The sequence below is a fragment of the Vanellus vanellus genome, assembly GCF_965231255.1.
Source record: "Vanellus vanellus genome assembly, chromosome: 12".
NCBI classification, from domain to species: domain Eukaryota; kingdom Metazoa; phylum Chordata; class Aves; order Charadriiformes; family Charadriidae; genus Vanellus; species Vanellus vanellus.
Genome location: NC_138917.1, coordinates 19,690,875 through 19,707,547, shown reverse-complemented (window position 1 = coordinate 19,707,547; position 16,673 = coordinate 19,690,875). Strand labels below are relative to the sequence as shown.

General features: G+C 42.9%; 1 protein-coding gene across 1 annotated transcript in view; it reads right to left on the bottom strand.

Annotated features, from left to right (window-relative positions):
• Positions 1-15,039, bottom strand: part of SLC6A2 (solute carrier family 6 member 2) — a gene marked incomplete at both ends in the record, with an annotated part of 72,615 nt that extends 57,576 nt beyond the window's left edge. Inside the window, 2 exons of the mRNA XM_082489527.1 lie at positions 12,830-13,127; positions 15,010-15,039. Of these exons, the coding sequence (XP_082345653.1) occupies positions 12,830-13,127; positions 15,010-15,039 (328 nt within the window). The remainder of the gene's footprint in view (positions 1-12,829; positions 13,128-15,009) is intronic.
• Between the last annotated feature and the right edge of the window lie 1,634 nt (positions 15,040-16,673).

The window sequence follows — 16,673 nt, the reverse complement described above, 5'->3', positions numbered from 1 at the left end:
AAAACTTCTGCGTTTGGAAAAAAATCTGTATATGGCCTAGGGTAGTGCTGGAAATATTCTGTACACAATGCAGAGCCGTCAGGTGGGGTCTCTGAGAATCTGGGCATTGTGGGCACAAAGCAAAACTTTTCAGTAGCATCCCTGCAAGAGGAGGGCTATAAGAACTGCTTCCCTTGATGTTCCCTTGACTCCAAAGGGTAAACCACAACAGTGCTGCATCAGCCTAGCTGTACTGGCTAGCAACACCCTTCCTTCGTTTTCTGTGCGACTACTCTCCCTTTTTTTGTCTGTGAATCAACCAGACAGAAGTTTTTATTTAAGTGTGAAACCCGAGCTTTATGTTTGTTCTTATTTAGTGGACTATTTTCCTGATAGGCTTCAAGCAATGAAGTAAACTTTCCCCTCAGTCCAAGCTGTCCAGTACATACTTTGTCACTGCCATTCTGCGCAGGGCCTCCTGGCTTGAAATGCCATAGAAGAATGTGAAAATGACCTCAGGGCCCATCATAGCTCATTGCCAAGATGAAGCAGAGGCTTATTAACAGTTTAAAGCAAAATCCTTCTTGTTTCATCACAGTGCAAACTTTTGCTAGGGCAGATTGTGGGACAATTTTGTTCACTGATTACTCACACTTTATGATGAATCAGTGTGGCTGAGCTTGCTGTTTTCAACCTATCACGCAGCTATATTTTTTCATATTTCTAAACAGCTTTTAAACTCATAATACGTCATGACTGTAAAACAGTATTTAGAAGGAAAAATGTAGGTAATCTTGAAGATCTCCAAATCTCTTGGGTTAGGGTTGGAGACATGTCATCAGCTTCTGTATGCGTCAATGAAGGATTAACCTGCAATTTAGGAACAGCCTGGTAACTGTTTTCACTCACTTGCTTTTGGGGAAGAGTCAAGGGAGAGAGAGTAATCGATGCCAGCTATATTCCTACAACCGCCAATTTCAAAAACCATGGGTTAGACCCCAGGATAATTTAAAATGTCTTAAAAGGAGATCTTCTAGTCTGATCCTTTTATTTGCCTGCTGGGGTTTAGTCTTGTACTTGCTTTGTATTTTCCCAGCTTTTCTCTTTAGCCTTGAGAGCTAGAAAGAGATTCTTGCCTAATTATTCGTCTCTATGAAACTGTGAGAGTAAAAAGCACTTCTTAAAATAGTACTTTTTTTATTGCTTGAGCCCTACATAGGAGAATGCCGAGGTCATAGCCTAACTCTCACAGACTAAATTCATTTTGTGTAATAATGATCATCATCTATGTAAGTCCTGACATTTTGCTTATTAGGTAAAGTACTGAGCTGTTGCACTGAGTGAAGATCAGTTATTAGTCAGTGGAAGTCTTCTGTATCAGTTTAGTCTGAATAGTTTTTTATTACTTTACTCTGTTTTTCTTCTCACATAATTCTTAGTCTGGAAATTCTGTCTACTTAGGAGTCCTTAAGAGAGAGACGTCTGTTATTTGGGTTGAAATCCTGGCTCTGGTGACGTCAATGGAAAAAAACCACCCATTGACTTCAGCTGGGTCAGGATTTCTCCCTTGTGGTTTATGAATCTATTGATTTTAACTAAGGCTGTAGAGCCATACATAAATGAGAAACAAACTGCAGAAAAAGAGCAAATGCTCAAAGTCTTCCCCAAAACAACATCCTGGAGTGTCTCTGGTCTCACCAACACCTGCCTCGTGATCTCATTGACACATCTGCATTTCTCTTTAGAGAGGAGGCAAAAGCACTGCACAGCACAAGCTTTTCTGTAGTTTTGTGATAAATCTTATACATAAGATGCCGATGTACAGCTATAATCACCGCTCAGCTGGGGGCACTGGAGCTTTCTTCTTGCATCAGTCTTATTGGACATCAGTAGAGAGGTATAGTCCTGCATGCCAACAAAGAGTCGGGTAGCAAGGATACCTCTGAGTAACTTCTAAGCTGTGAACTTGATGTTTTGGTAACATTTGGCCTTGAATTTTCTAACACCATAGTTAGTCCAATATATTAATTGTTCTTTGTCACTGAAACTCTGCTTTCTGTTACTGGTGTTGTGAAATGACGATGCTTCTGCTAAGAAGGCAAGGTGCTGAGACCTGCCGGAAGGCGGGTTATGTTAACATTAAAGAAGAAACATTCTTCATAGTTCTACAATATAGAACTGGCATTCTATATTGTAGAATGATAGCGAGTCTGTGTGGACCTTGTTTGTTTTCTAAAGGTAAATGTTTTGAGGCGACTGCAGAGAACAACCTCCTAAACTTAGTATTTGAGAAATTATTTCCTCCTGCATCATTCCTTGGGGGGAAGAGAGTGTATCTCCATTTTAATGTTGCACTCATTTAAAAAATTATGCGTTCAGGGGGTAACATCTTGTTATCAATGGATTGTCTCCTTGTTGTCATTGTGGCTGAGCTGACAAGTGAGCTCCTTGATGTGAATTAGGCATCACTAAAAGCTGCCACTCCTGTAATGTCCTAATAAATGCAATTAATCAGGAGATCCAAGAAGAGTCTGATTGGGAACAATCATTGCTATTACTGGGCAGCTCTGTATTTGAAAGTCATGAGCCACCCTCTTAGGTCCTCCAGTAATTTTTTTTTTTTTTTTAATAAATGCAGTAGGTTGCTGTTACATTAATTATCAGGTTAGGATCTAATAAGATCTATAAGGGTTTACTGCTCCACCTTGTGGTCTGAAAAAAGTTTTCCGTTGTAAGAGTGGTGCATCAGAAAAAGTCCAGCCTCCCCCCCTCCTTTTTTTTTATTAAACTGGAATTTGACTGAAATCAGTATCATACTTTTTCCTCAAGATACGGATGTTAAGGGCAGGTAATGCATTGTCACCTTTGGCACGCTTCAGGATAGACATTGCGAGAGGTGGTTGATTACAGAAGAGAAAAAGAGAGAAAGAGAAATAAAAGTTAAATCAGTGAAGAGTGCTATTCAGTACACATAGTTCAGAAGGTGCAGAATAAATTATAAATAGCTAGCAAAAAAAATAAGATCCCCAGTACTGGGCTTCTCTTTTCAGTACATACACTAGGCCCATGGTAACAGCTTGTTTGTATGGTCAGTGAGGCAACGAGATAGGGTGTATTCTTCCATGCGGCCGATGGGCTAGAAAATCAGTGGCTTCCCACAGTTCTGCAGACTTCAGTAGAGATGAATGCTATGCAATTACCCGGCCACAATCCTTCCTGTACATCAATGCCACAAAAGCTGTTTCTCAAACTAATAAGAATGCTATAGCAAGACATGGCTTTTTACTCGCTCTGTCACTAATTGCAGTGCTTGGAAATCATGCAATATTTTGCTCCAGCTCTGAAATAAAGACTGTAAAGGAGTAATACTCTTCTGCTGTTGAAGTCACAACTCCTGTGTACTTCAGTGGGGCGGGATCAAACCAGTACTGCTCTTCTGGTGCTGGGTTTGTTCTAGGGAAGCAGTCTATAACAAAGCAGTCCAAGAAAGGCTTTATATTTGTGTAGTCTAACACCACCAGTCTGGGAGTGTTGGATCATATTTTGGACACTTAAATTAGCATATATTCTGCAACAATAGTAATAGCCAAGCAATAGCAACCAGTTAATACCTGCATTAAAAGCACAGCTTCTGCAATCCCTTGTGCTTTTGAAAGTGAGTGGTTGTGCTCATAAAGCCTTAAAGAGTAGGAGCACTGGAAAAATTACTGTCTTCTATAAAAAGCCTTATTGTATAATAAGGGCAGTTTGTCTTACTGCATACCAGCAATCAGAATGCTAGTCATAAAAAACATTTATGGACTGGCAAAAGACAACTGCCTGCCCAATCCTGTCCAAGTTTTGTTTAGTAATATGTTATCATGAAATTCCGTGCACTGGAAAGTTGGTAGTGTGCTTTGGATGAATATGAGTGTAAAGAAGAATGTGGCTTACGTATGCAGACGTAAGCCTGCTGACAATTTCAGTTTCTGAATGGTAGACCCTAGTTCTCAAAGTGAAGTACTGTGCTGTCACCTTTGTCATGCTTCAGGAGAGAGATTGCAAAACTTCTTTAAATAGAGAATAGGGGAAAGGAGAAAGCAGAGTGAAAATAAAACAAAGGATAGCTTTGACAAGTAGTTTAGTGGTTCTTTCCTGTAGTCTTAATGAAAAATAATATGTCACGAGGCAAGGAACTTAACTGTTACCCTTCCATTCCCCCCACCTTCTTCTCCTTTCTTTATGGATTGAAGATTTCAAAATCTGGATAGCTAAATTTAAGTCTGTTGAATCTATACAGAAGTTAAGATGCTGAATTATACTACAGTGTTATCTCCAGAATTTCCATGAGAACAGGGATTATTCAGCATTACTGGGGGTCTAGACACTTTTGGCACTGATGTCCTGAAGGACTCGAGTATACATCTTCAGGAAGTCAAATTTTGAATGTCAGAAAAGCCTTTCATTTGAAACTATTCTGACTGGGTACCACTGCATAAGATCTACACCATTAGGATGAAATCTTGCCATGAAAGGTTCAAGACTCGGAGGCAGGGAAAAGGGGAAGATTAAGGAGTTGTAGTTGGAAGAGGGAATTATAGTTGTCAAGACATAGGTAATAGGCTACTGACATGAATCCTTTGTCTCCAAATGCCCTGAGGAAGGGAAACTGAAGGTTTATAATCAGTGTGATATTCCTGGAATCTTTACATACTGTTCATTGAAACTGGACCAGGGCAGTGGAGTTGTCCTGAATACGACTTATTTCAACTTTAATAATAATAATTTCTTGTCACATTTCAAGTCAAGAAGTCAAGAGTCAGTTGAAAGATTTCCCCAAATCCATTATCATGGTTTTGTATATTCTAGCTGAAGGATATATACAGAGAGACTGGAAAGTACTAAGAGCAAGGTAGTACTGAAAGATCTGGAACTGTGTTACAAAGACACTCCACTTGAATTTGTCTCCTGCCTCCTGAATGATAATATTTTAATATAAATATATCTCTAAGTATAGAATTTATTTGGTTATGGTTTATTATTTTGTAATAGTGCTGAGAGCAGTTAGGTACAACATCATCAAATCATTACAATGTATGTAAATGCTATGGAGTTCACAGTACAAACTGATATTAGAGAACCATACTGCAGTTCTTAACTATTTAATCAATTGGTTAACCTGGGACAAAGGCTTTAAAACTCAGAGTTGCTGATGTGCTTCACATTAAACATAGGAAAAATGAAGGCGTGATCTATTTGATGCTGTTCCTCAGAACTGCTCAAAATTCTTTAAACCATTTGTTTTCATTTTAATTCACAGCAAGAGGTTCAGTAATTTGTGGACTGATTTTAATCATTTCCCTCACAGCATATCTAAACACTCACTAAAGCTGTACGTTCCCTCTGATCTTATGTGTAAGCTGTTGTATTAGCGTTCTTTTTCGTATCAGTGTAAGCATGGGGAGGAAAATATCTTTCTTGAAATAACATCTTTAGACCGCTGGCGCTGTATTCACATATTCACTGAACTGACAGACAGGTTTGTGATATTTTGCCAAAAAATGAAAGGGAAATTCTGCCCCAAAACCATGTCGACCATGTCTCAGTCTCCTTAGAGATATTTTGATTTCTTCAGTAAAGGAGGGCTGTTGGCTGCTACACTCCTAATATGGCCTTTCTATTTTCCATTGCTCCCAGCAAATTTAATAAAGAAGTTAAAAAGATGTTAGTGAGAAAGCAGACTAGGAACAGATGAAGCTTAAGTGCCTGCTATTTCAGCTTGAATGAATATCCAAAACCTGAGACCCCTAGCCAAAAGTTAAGAAACTCGTGTATCTGTTTTAATAGGTGTTAATATGAACATGGAAGGCTTCCTAATGCGACTTTCAGGATTTACTTGTCCAGGAGGGATATATATCCTATTGGAATGGCTTTCAAGGGATATTTCAGTACTTCAGTTTCTTGGCAGAATTGAGGAGGGCATACAGGAATGAAGGTGGAGGGGCGGTGGGCAAGAGACCTTAAGCACAGATTTTGAATTTCCAAACAGAACTAAGTTTACTACTTGATGTCTTTTGTCTCTTACTTTAGAATAAAGTGCTGCTGAGTGGTAATCAAAATGTGTTGATTCAGCTTGCTTAGAAAGAGGTATCTTTGCTTTTGTCAGAACAGCTCACCAGCTTTTTCATTGTCTTGGTAACATGGAGGACCAAAAATGCAAACCAGTTTTGGTGATTGATTGGAGCACCCCTGAGATCAGATCTGAATGCTTGCCTTGCGTTAATCACAGAATGGTCCTCTTAAGGTGTAATATCAAGCTAAATATTATGAATCTTGTCTAGAAACTTTCTCTGCTTGTATATCTCTAGAACCTTTGTAAAACTGTCAATCTAAGGGTTGCTACAATTGCTCAGGGACAAATAACTTGTCTGCTCAGCCAGGTATTTAGCTGAGAGTCCATATAGTGTACCACTTATACACCATTTCATGGTATCTCACCCCAAAGTCAGAAACTAGAATGTTAGAACTGATGAAAGATTTGGGTGAGGAAGATTCAGTTCTTCCTTATCAACTATTCATAATGCTTCATAGGTGATAGGTGTATGACACAGTAGTTCATAACCTTGCAGACATTACAGTTCTGAAGATTTATTTTGCAGAGCCAACAAGACATGTAGAGGAGAACAGGGGATTTCAGAGAAGCAGCTGGCAAGTGGTATGTGAGCTACAATGCCGGTGAGCCTAGGTGAATCTGCGCTCTCCAGGTGATTAGTGGCTGATCGAGGAAAGGAAAAAGAAGTGATGAAGTCACATGGGAAAAGGAAGAGAGCAACCGTGAGCTGGCCACTGAATCCAGCTCTGGGGAAGGTGGTACTGTCACACCACACAACTGAATGTTGTCCCCAATGCCGCGTGATGCCCAGGAGCCCAAAGCTCCTGGGCACAGTGTGGGGGTCAGCGTAACCTATCGGAAGTCACTGGTTCAATGTACTAAAGGGAACTGAAAACACCTTATTGGGAAACCAAAATCACTATATTTGCACCTAAGCTGTGATTGATAGATGAGTCAAACTCTCGGCGTAGGCTTTGCAGTGACATTACTTCGAAGTTGATTTATTCTTATCATTATCAATGCTATTTTAGAATGTAAACCCTGATATTACAAAGCAAAGGTCATCATCCACCTTTGAAGTGTAAAGTACCAGATTATATTATTTCTCAAAATAGTGATTAAATTTGCTGGCAGACACTTGGCAAAATGCAGGCGGCAGAGCTTGGTAGAAAGGCAAGGTGCTTCTGGTCAGCATCGCAGCATTGCTTTTGGGGAAGCGGTGCACCAGCCAGGCTCACAGCTCTGTGGGACCTGATACTTTCACAGGGGTCATTCTCAACGTGCGACAGTTCTTGGCTCCTGCCTTTGTGCTGGCCCTGTTTGAGGATATTCAGATTTCGTTGTACGCTGTCTTTGGTATCTGTGCCGTGGATTGCTCAGCCCTGTGTTACAGCTTATGGAAGTATGAATAGGAAAGGGAGCATTAGGATACATTGTAAGATACTTCTGTTCTAAAGTGTATTGATTGCCGGCAAACTGTTCTTTGAAGTAAACAATTTCTTCTAGAAATAGTGTGGTCTAAAAACACTTAAAAAGTAATGCTTCAGAGGAGATTAAAAGTGTATATTATGATAGCTAGAGAACTGTTAAAATATTTATCTGCAGCTATTCGTAAATTCATGAAAAGCTTAATCTGATTCTTATGATACAATAAGTCTCCAGTGACTAATCCGACAATTACATGCTTCCTAATGAGTAGTCTGAACATGACTGACCTTGCAAATACTTTGGCTCAGGAAAAAAGTACTTTATGTTGGTAAAGTATTTTTCCACAGATTTCAATAGGAAATACTAATTTTGCCTATGACTATGCAGGAAAATGAAACAAAAATGAACATTAAAATTAAAAGTATCTTGTACAAAAACTACAATAGCTTTGTTAACTACGACTAAGCATCATCCTCCCCCACTGTGAGCACATCAGTTAATCATACTAGGCATTACTCAACTTCATTTGGCATCAGTAAAATTTTAGATATAATCCAAATATCAGGGTAAATCTTTCCCTAAGTTGATGAGAGTCTAATTTTAATACTCTTGTTCTTTAATTCTGCATAGCCTCTTACAGAACTGGGGAGCACTTAAAAGGTTGGATGTGTTATGAAGGCTTGTTTTGAGTACATTGATGCTAACCACTTAGAGAGTCATGCAGCTAGGGAGTCTCTTTTTAAAAATAGAAAAAATGGGCTTTTGCCAGAAATGAGTTATAATGAGGATACAGCACTTGTGAGAATAGCCAGTAGAAATGACCGTAGTTGATGATTTCTCCAGTGACATATCCCGTTCCTTGAAACTCTCACAAATGGACTGCACAAAAAGTATTTGATTTGCTGCAGTGTTTTTCCTTTGTGCTGTGAGCAGCAGTCAAATACATGGAAGTTGTGGTGTGCATTGATCAGCAACACTGACAAGGCAATGTTTGAGAATTCCCCCCTCTGGAGTGTCGCTGTGTCTGCTTAATGAGAGCTTGCAGAATTTTTCCATCTGTACAGAGCCTCCCTATCATTTTATAAAGTAGTTTAGAGCACATAGTGGGCATATCCCACTTCCAAGAAGTCAGTGAGGGCAAGACCTCGTCCAGTCTGTTCATGCTAAATTGTCCTGAAAGTTTTCTGTGGGCCGTTTCATATTCTAATACAGCCACTGGATCTGTCTTTGCCCTTCTAAGGCAGGCAAATCCTATGGAAGTAGGTAACTGCTACAAAAAAAATAAATGCCCTACCTTTTTAGATCTTACTAAAGACTGGGGATTATTTTTTTTAATAGCAGAAGAATGTTTCCAAAAATCACAGTTGTTCACAGAAGGGTTACATTCTGCCATCTATCTTTGTGCAGAAGTCCCATTGGGGTCTCTCAGCAGGCTACTCCCAAAACACAGATGTTTCTGGCTATTCATTCAGCATGTTAGTGCTGCTGGATGCTGCGTACTCTCTAGCTTTTTGTTACTGGGAGCTTGTTAAAATACAAATAGGATTTTTGTTAACGCCACAGGTGCTGTCTCTAAAGTTACCTAACATAAAAAAGTCTATTTAACTACCACTGGGTGGTGTATGCCTCGTGTAAGTAAAACTCACTATAGTAAGCTATCAGAGTTTTGTGTGTGTGGAACTTCAAGATCTAACGCAAAAGCCTGTATGTTTAGTTTTTAATCAGGAAATTTCCCAGGAGTTTATCAAAGAAACTCACTCAAGGATTTGGCTAGTAAGAAGGTGGGGGTGTATATGCATCCATGTCCTTGTAAAATTCAACAGTGAATGAGGGGAATACAGCACGTATTTATACTTTCCTTCTGAGTTCCTGTAAGTTCTCACGCTTTATTGAGAACCACCTATTTTTACAAGCATGGAAAGGCCCTTAGCGTGTCTGCTGGCATCTTAAATTAATCATAGCCAGTCTTAAGAACATAACAGTCCACATCACCCACGTTGCTTTTTTCAGATGTAAAGGGGGATGCCATTTTCTACCACTTCCGTGTCCTTGCCGCTGTTGTTCAACATCTAAGAGCATTTGTAGAACCTTTGTGGGTATCGATTTTAGAAGGGTAACAATTTCTTTTTGCTAGATAGCACAAGTTATGCTGAAAACGTGTTAAAATACCTTAGTGGCTTAGTACGTATGGCATTATAGTGTCCTTCCTTTTCACCACCTGTTTTGTATCAGTGTGTTGAAGATACACAAGTTTGTAACCCACGTTTCACTATCTTTGTCAAAAAGCTAGTCAGCTCTAGTTGAATCGCTGAGGCTTTCAGAACAAAGAGAAGCTGAGGGAGGAAGAAAGGAAACCTTTTCCCTTCCACTGGTTTACTTTATACATGCCATCCAATTCAAGTTCAGTCGGGTTTTTTTTTTTTTTCCTTTATCTAGTAGCTCCTTATAAATCTAAAAAGGCAAACTATAACTCTTTTATGAGCATCTTGTAAAACTGTTCAAAGAGCAAGTTTGAGCATGATATACAGGTATAGAAACGCCACCTGATTTTGTCTCTTTAGCTTGCTCAGCAGTCCAGCAAAACTACTAAGATAATGAAATTAAATTTTCTGTATGTCTATTAGTACTTTATTTTTATTACGTCTTCTGTACAGGGATACATAAGCCAGCACTTACATGAAACCCATTGGATTATTCTTTTGAGGTAGCAAAACTTGCTGCAGTGCTAATAAAGTTCCCTTCTGCAGTAGCAGTGGGGAAAAAAAAAATGTTTAAGAATATCTGTGATTTAGGACTGGAAAGATAGCAACGAAAGCCAAGAATATCCTATAGCTCTGCCTGTTGCCCTCATGTTCTTTGCTTTTGTAGGAAGATTTACCCATAGAGCAAACAAGCTCTCAAACCCGGTTTGACAGAGAGAAGGGACTGAGTTGGCTTGAAACTTAGTACAGTACTTTAGAGCCTGAATCTCTTACAGGAGTTCTACTAAACGAAACTGATACATGTATATGTCCAACATGGGGGGCAATGAATGGAAATTTTTGAAGATACCATAGAGACAATTCTTGTAAAGAGAAGAGAGCTGTTAACCAGTTCTGGCTATATTTCCATTCCCTGTTGCAGGGTCTATCCTGGAAATTCTGTCATGATTGATATGCTGATGGCCATACTCTATCAAACAGCTTAGAAAAAGACAAATAATCTCAATATCTAGATATGAGTAAACTTCATTAAACCAAAACCAATCAAGTTGTAAAAATTAGTTTGTCCTCCTATTAACCACAGCTGATGTGTCTGTCCAGCTTAGCTAGCTGATGTCCTCCATGAGAACACCTCCTTAGGAAAAGCCCGTTGTTGATGGGGTTTGACCATTAGGATTATCACATCTTTCATTTTATGGTAAAATAAGTCTTTTATGTGCCAGTAAAGGATGTTGTGATATTATGTGTGTTCAGGAATGACATCCGAGGTGTTGATTTGAGATGCTTCGCACTGTGGTTTGTTCTCTACTGAAGAGCAGAGTAAATGAGTGTTTGTAATCTCTGTATCAGCAAGCAGTTCTCAGCCACTCGATAGACTTTGATAGCATAGGGCCTCTCTACCTTTGCTTGTAAAGCTCTGATTCCACTTTGATGGTCTGGAAGAATCGGTGCAAACTTGTCATTGAAAGGTGCCTCTTATAGCTGTGAAGTGGTTAGCTGTCTCTCCACTGAAATTTGGAAGTATTTGAATTAAAAGATGCTGACGAAGACTCAGGTTTCTCTAGCTGAACTGACATAAGATAATGCATGGAGACTAATCAAAGTGCAATAGAGTTGCAGACTGTTACCTCCTGCACCTGAGCTAGCAGCAAATTATAAAGGAAGCAGGTTAGGAAATTAAGTCACCCAAAATAGGATAGAAACGAGTTCAAGCACTCTGGGTGTCACCTTGTGCAATGTGAGACAGAGGGAACATATCTCTTTCCCTAAAAATTGCCAGATGACCTGGAGATGTGGTGATGATGCATATGTGCTAAGTGGCATGCGTGACGCTGCCGCTACACCTGCACCTGACACTGTGGAAGCCTGTTGGATTCATTGTGCTGCTGTGGTGTGAATTGCTAGAATTACTTTTGGACATAATCAAATAAGGATGGAGGTTATTTTTCAGTATTTACTACTTTCTTCAGCCTTTCTGGGTGGTAAGCGGAGAGATTTTCTGACTCCCCTCAGAAGTTTTGGAGGTACCCAACTAGACCAAGCGTTTCAGTACCAGCCCTTTCTAGTATCCTGTCAAGTTCCAAGGATGGTGTAATTCCATGTTAATTGATAGGGATTTTCCCATCCTGCATTCCTCTTTTCACAGGAAGCAAGTATTTTATGCTACAAGTGTGAACCATTAGCCTTTATCACCAGGCAACCACATTATCAAGACATACAGAACTATCTTACGGAACACGCTTTCTATCTAGCGGTTCTTCTCGCTCTATCATTCACCATTCACACAAACAGTCCTCCCTCCATCTGCCAGGCAGGGTCTGTTCTTTCTGCGTGTGATCTGAAAGCACCCCAGGCACCTGCCCGGCTTGCAGATGGTGTTACTCCATCCCAGCGTGGAGTCATCACTGACAGCACAGCTTATTTCAGGGAGATGAAAGGGGATGATGGAGTTAAGGTCTGACTGAAGATGTGCCAGACAATCTGAGCTAACTGTAGTTATTGTGTGTCTTTTTTTTTTTGTTGTTGTTGTTGTTGTAGCTGTCATTGCCAAACTGTGCAGGAGGTGACGTTTTGTTTGTAACAAGTCTCCTACCTACTTTGGAGGAGGGAGAACCCCCAAACTGCAGAATGGAGGGCAGAAATCCTGATCCCACGTTAAAACTGCCCCCAAGAAACCTTTCAGTGGCCCGGCGCCAACTTTTCTAGATGTTGTGTTTCTGCTCAAGTGGTTTTGTTTGGGGTCCCCCCTCCCCGATGCTATTTTATTTGCGAACGAAAAAAGTGTTAGGCAGGCTGAAGTGGCAGCAGAAGGCAAACGCGCCCGTGCTCCAAACTTCAGCTGAACTCGGAGGGACGTGCGAGCAGTCCGTAGCCCGAAGGATGGGAGCGGCGCGGCGGGGGCCCGGAGCCGCGGCGGGTGCCCGCTCGGCGGGACGCGCGGTGCCGGGGGGCGAAGGGGGGGAAGCGCCGGGGCAGAGCGGCGGTGCCGCCGCTGCCGGGCAGAACGGGGTGAGCCTCGGCTCTCGGCTTTCCCCCCGAAACTCCGGCGAGGAGGAGGGGATGCCGCCCTCGCGGCGGTGCGGGTTTGGGGCCGGGGAGAGAAGACCTCGCAAAAGCGGTGCGCGCTTACCCCCTCCATTTTTGTAGCAGAGGTAGGGAAACCGCCAGACGTTGGCCAGGTCCACGGCGAAGCCGATGACGGAGAGGAGGAAGTCGATCTTCTTGCCCCAGGTCTCCCTGTCCTGGGCGCCGTAGCGCGGGGCGGGGGCGGCGGGCAGGAGGCTGCTGGCGGTGTACTGCACCCCGTTGTGCTCCTTCACCAGGATCAGCTCCACGTCCTTCCTCGGGGGCGGCGGCCCCGGGCGCTCCGGCAAGGGGGCCACCACCGACACTTTGCGGTCGGGCTGGATCTGTTTGTTCATCCTTGCCTTAAACATCCAGAGAGAAGCGAGCTGAGGAGGGGGAGCGGGCGAGGCGGGGTGGGGGAGCGCAGATAACGGAAGTGCACTTCCCGCTGGAGGCGACTCCGCGCTCCAGCCCGCCCGGTGTCAGCGCGGCAGGAGCGAGGCACGGCCGTAATAAGAGCCATGCAAATGAGGCGGGAGAGGGGGGACCGGGGTGCCCCCGGGGAGCGGGGCTTCCCGCGCCCTTCCTCCGCGGGGGAGCGGCCGCGCCGCCGCTGCCCGCAGCCCGCCCCGCCGCCCGCGCACCTGGGGCAGCCCCGCCGCCGGCGGGCAGCGAGCCGCAGCCTCCCGAGCCGGGGGGGAGCGGAGCGGGGCCGGCCGGAGCCCAGCGCTGCCCCTTGGCCACCAGCGGCAGGTTCACCTTGCGCTCGGAGAGTTAGGGCTTGTCCTGCCGCAGGCTGCGGGGCGCTCGGGGCTGCTCCTTCCCGCCGGGCTAAATACGCGCCCCCGGTCAAGCAACCTGAAAGTGCCGTTAGCAGGCGACAGGTAGAGCTCATACGGATTGCCCGCTGCCCCTCTTTCCCGGCTGGTTTTTCCCCTGTCTGCTAGCGTGGCTTTAGTTAAACAGTAGAATTTGGCTTTTGACATCAGAACCTGGTGGGGGTGCAGGTTGAAGGGCAGAGCTGGACACTGCTAGTATTCCCGTGCCAGGATTGATGGATGGCCGGCTTTTTCTTTCCTGGAAGGCATGGGGCTGGGAGGATTCAGCTGTCAGGTTGAAGTATTTGCAGGACATTAACTATTTACCGCTATTCCAAATGGGACCTGAGTCTTTTAGGTGTAAAATGAGCAAAGATTTAGCTGGCAGAACAACAGTGATTGGTGCCAGAAGTTGGCTAAATACCGCTGCAGAAAAGGGTTTTCAGGGCTCTTCCTGTTACAGCTGTGAGCAGTAACTGTATGTTCAGTGTCTGTTTAGGGAATAAAATCTGAGCACAAAAGGCAGAAACTCCCCACCCCCCCATGTTTAATAGCTTCCCTTCGGCCTGGCATCAATGAGAATAGGTCAGATCGCAGAGGATTCTCAGTGGTGTTACAGCCTATTGTTCTTATTCACTCTGCTAGGACTGATAATACACAGTATTATAATTGTAATATATGAAGCAGTGCTAGTCAGAGTTCACAAAGAATACCAGGGTCCTCTGCAAACTCAGAATGTGAAAAAGAATCCCAAGTCAGAGTTAAAGCTTGCATATGGGCATCTTCCCGCCCTCTCTCTTTAGGCCACAGACTACAAAGATGCTAGTAAGACAGCTATTGGCAATTTGCAGATTTTCTGCTTGTGCAAAAAGCTCTTGGTTCAAGCTCCAAGATCCAAACTGTGACTTGGATCCTAAAGCCCTTGCCTGGGTGAAGTATTTGAGCCATGGCTGTACTGTTTCAGAGCAATTGCATGCTTAGAACATGCAGCTCTCATGTTCTGTTTCTGTTACTCCGCGGTTTCCTGCCCTCATCTTCTCCAAATACACCACATAAAACCATTTTCTCTATTATTTTTGATACTTCATGCCATACGTGCTGCAAGTACTTCCCCTGTGCAGTCATTACATAGTACCGTGTAAACACTCACTGTTTGCCCATGCAGTACAACCCACGTCTTTACACTCACGCGCAGCTACACTGCTGCCTACTCCTCATATCATCCATCAGTCACTGCCACTATGTGCATCAAATACATACCTGTGTTATATGCAGTGCCCCCAAATATGCCCACACTCCCCTGCGTTTCAGTGAGCCTGCGCACCCATTCTCCCATAGCAAATAAAGGACAAGCTGTGCTCTGGGCATAAGGAGAGCCTCCGCTCCCAGCTGCAGAGCCCTGAAGCCGTCTTGCGGACAGACTCACCAAGTAGCACTGGGGGTGTCTCTGTCCCATTCCCTGGTACCTATGGGGAGGGGGAAGATGACTGAAGGGGGATTCCTTCTTCTCGGTTCCACCGCTCTGGGACTGCAGTCTCTCTGGGAGCTGAAGCTGTAGCCTAGCCAGTAAGGAGCTTTTTAAACCTGGTCCCCCTCTCTCCACGTGACTATTACTGCCTTAATAATCTGCACAGACTTCCTACGCTAGACAGCAGCACTCACATATTGCTTCTGGAAAAATAAGGCCTTGCTAAGGAACACCCTTTTCCCCACAAGGTCTCAATTAGCTGAGCTTGATCATGATGTCTATGGTGGGAGGAATCTAGAAAGCCCCCGCTTATTTCCTAAGAGAATTAATTCACTGTGCATATATACGTACGTCTTTAGTTCTTGCATGGAAAGTGTGCACAATCTGGTTAATGTAATATCTGCTGCACCCTCAAGGTAAGAAAGTCCTCAATTGGATTTTATAAAAAAGTTGCTTAATCTTGAATCTGTCTGGATCTTGTTATGCCTAATGGACCCTGACAGCGGGTAGAGTTGAAGTCAGAGAAGGGAATATTGTATTTAGAAACCTCAATGGAGCCGGGCAAGATGGCAGGCTGTTAGCAATATCCCACTGTTGACTGGGAAATAGGCTATAATTTACTTTAGAAAATAGTCAGGTGTTGCTAGGTTAGTCATCAGTTATTCAAATTTGTATCTATCATTCTCTTTGCAACATATAGGAGACTATACCGTATGCTGTAACAGTAAGCTGGGATTGTCACTCTCATACGTTAGTGTCTATGAAGAAAAAAACATCCTGATGAACAGCAATTTAGTGTGTGCTTCCAGATCTGCGTTTGCAGCTGGTGTGAAGGCTCACTGTGCTTGTTGGCAGTGGGGTTTGAATTCTTCACCTCTGCCCCTGGTGTTACGTCCTACATACCAGCTTTTGAGAAGGGCTGTATCAAACAGTGTTCAAATATGTTGGAACTCGCACTTTACAGTTGGTGCATCTGAAAGAATCTTGCTTCATGTTATGTCTGATACTTTTCATGAGAGCTTGGCAGTTGAGCCAAGCAAAACAGTGACTGAGGGGGGATATGATTGCTTTATAAAAAAATTAAGGTAAATGTCACTGAGAAAAAAACCCACCGCCACCAACATTTAAACCAAAGGACAGAAGATGAATGATAAATTTAGTTGGAAAATGAGAAGAAGAGATCTAACTATCAAAGAAGTGAATACAGTAGGATCAAAGAAGTGAATACAGTGGGAACTAAAGACCTGGGGTTTAGGATATTGTTTTATGAGCAGGGATGTATAATGAAGTTGCTTGTGAGAGCTAGGATTTGGACTTGGGTACCCAGGACATCACTTTGTTATTATAATCCAAGGTATAATGAAAAGAGTAAAAAGGGGCAGCGGATATATACACCAACTATTTAATTTCACGTCCTTGTACATCCACAGAAACTCTGAGCTTATTCTGGCCTCGGGGCTCACTGGCACTGAAAGACTAAACATTTTTCAAATGAAGTGCATAGGCTGAATGAAGTTAGGCTTGGTTGTTCTGTGATAGAAGAAACTCAGGGAATAGCCAGTTGCTGCAGGAACTGGGAATAAAGTAGACAAAAGCATTCTGACTGAATCAATGTTAAAACA